This window comes from Eurypyga helias, unplaced genomic scaffold (assembly GCF_000690775.1).
Source record: "Eurypyga helias isolate BGI_N326 unplaced genomic scaffold, ASM69077v1 scaffold48922, whole genome shotgun sequence".
Classification (NCBI taxonomy): Eukaryota; Metazoa; Chordata; class Aves; order Eurypygiformes; family Eurypygidae; genus Eurypyga; species Eurypyga helias.
In genome coordinates this window covers 1-2,039 of record NW_010237488.1, presented here as the reverse complement: position 1 = coordinate 2,039, position 2,039 = coordinate 1, and the positions used below count along the sequence as shown (strand labels likewise).

The following is a 2,039-nucleotide window of genomic DNA, read 5'->3' as shown; positions in this document are numbered from 1 at the left end:
CTGTGTAGCTAATGTAGAGACTTACAGTGCCGCTGGTCTATTGTTTTCCCGCTACACGTATCCCAGACACTGCTGGAGACAGATGTTTGACTAGCCGGATCTCTAGCCTGAGTCACTCCAGCTATTCTTGTGATCCTGCGTCGCATTTTAGCACAATGCAAACAAATACAAACACTTTTCCAGTGGCAATGTAGCAGGGGCAGATGAGGAACAAGTATATAAGCGTATTACTACACCTATGTATTATTTTTTATTTTCTAAATGCACGGATATAAAACAAATAATAATGTGTGGAGCATCCTTTGTGTTTCTTGGAGCTTAAAAAAAAGGGGAAATAGCCAAAGCAAGTTTACCCCTGAAACGCATCACACGCGTAACGCTGCTGGCTCTTTGGGGGAATTGGTGCAGTTCAGTGGATGCCGAGGAGCTCCGTTGGAAAACCTTGTGCCTACTCCAACATAAACACCCTCCCCAAATAAGCTATCACAACGTACTCTCTCGGGCTTACTGGTTTCTTTCCTTTGTGCTATGCTATTTCCATCCAGCTGATTACAACCTCGGTAAAAAAAAAAAAAGTTGCCCAAGTAGTATGTAAAACCTTCGCTAAAGGTAGAAAGAAAATAACCAAGGGATTTTGGTTTATGCTCATTAGACAACAGTTGGATTTCTTCTTTCCCTTATTTTTTTTCCCTTCAGGTGGGTCACTATTTACAAACTTTAAAGCCCCAGGGCAGGCTGTGATCTCTAACTTCCCAGAGCCTGATGTTAATGAACATATGACTAAGGGAACGAACTAAGAGCTAACAGCATCCTACACCAGCAGGCAGCACTTCGGGATTATGTGATTTGTCTGCAACGGCTCTAACGGGTTAAGATGCTGGTTTTTCAGCCTGCTTGGGCAGCCAGCAGATTTACCCCTAGGCGAGCTACGCAAGACCGCTAAGAAAATCAAACTTATTTTTCAGAAGCAGAAATTTACTCCGCAGAGGTGCTGCTGCCCACTGGCAGAGACCACTGATGCCACCACAGTTTTTCTGAAGTTGCAGACCACCTTGTACTTGGCTCTCCCTGGTAAAATTCAGAAAAAGGGTATTTCTGCAGGAAGCTGTCATGCGGCTGGATGTGCCGCGCTACGCAAGGTGAAGCCTCAGCCTGAGGGAGTGAAATCCCTGCCGTGGTAGTCCCCGGGAGCACTGGAGGGGCTCGGCAGCATGGCTGGGATGTTCCCCTGCACCACCCCTACCCTGCATGGAGCTGTGGGTGGTTTGGCACCAGGCCTGGCCCCCCCAGCCTCTGTCCTAGCCCCAGCCATGGCTCCCCAGCCCCTGTCCTAGCCCCAGCCATGGCCCCAAGGGGGGATGGAGAAGGGACTCACCCAAGATCTTGACGGTCTGGCGGTGCCCCTTCTCCCGAAGGACGGTGCTGGGGCCCCGCAGACGGGCATTGCTTCGCCCGCCACAGCTCCCGGCCGATGAAGCTGTAGAGGACGTTGAGGCAGATGACGGGCAGGATGAAGTAGGAGGTGGTGACCCAGAACATGGCGGCCAGCAGGCCGGACTCCATGGCCTGCGGGGTGGGCTTGCACTCACGGCTGAAGTCGGTGTGGTTGTCAGGCTGCTCCACGCCGACCAGGAAGAAGAAGGGGCCGGCGGAGAGGAAGGCGAAGGCCCAGAGGAGGCCGATGACGGCCTTCACCCGGCGCTTGGTGACCACCACCTTGGCCTTGAGGGGGAAGCAGATGGCGAGGTAGCGCTCCACGGTGAGGGCGGTGATGTGGAGGATGGTGCAGTAGGTGCAGCCCTCGCTGAGGTAGTGGGAGAGGCGGCACAGCAGCTGCCCGAAGATCCAGGGCCGGGAGCGCCAGAGGCGGTAGAGGTCGAAGGGCAGCCCCAGGAGGATGAGCAGGTCCGAGATGGCCATGCTGCCCAGGTAGAGGTTGGTGGTGGTCTTCATGTCGCGGTAGCTGCGGATGACCAGCACCGTCAGGACGTTGCCCACCACGCCGACCACGAAGAGCCCCAGGCAGACGGCGGTGACGG

General features: G+C 54.2%; 1 protein-coding gene across 1 annotated transcript in view; it reads right to left on the bottom strand.

Annotated features, from left to right (window-relative positions):
• The window catches only part of MLNR (motilin receptor), a gene marked incomplete at its 5' end in the record, with an annotated part of 2,823 nt that extends 789 nt beyond the window's left edge, over positions 1 to 2,034 (bottom strand). The window contains 2 exon segments of the mRNA XM_010147464.1: positions 1,376 to 1,451; positions 1,453 to 2,034. Of these exon segments, the coding sequence (XP_010145766.1) occupies positions 1,376 to 1,451; positions 1,453 to 2,034 (658 nt within the window).
• Between the last annotated feature and the right edge of the window lie 5 nt (positions 2,035 to 2,039).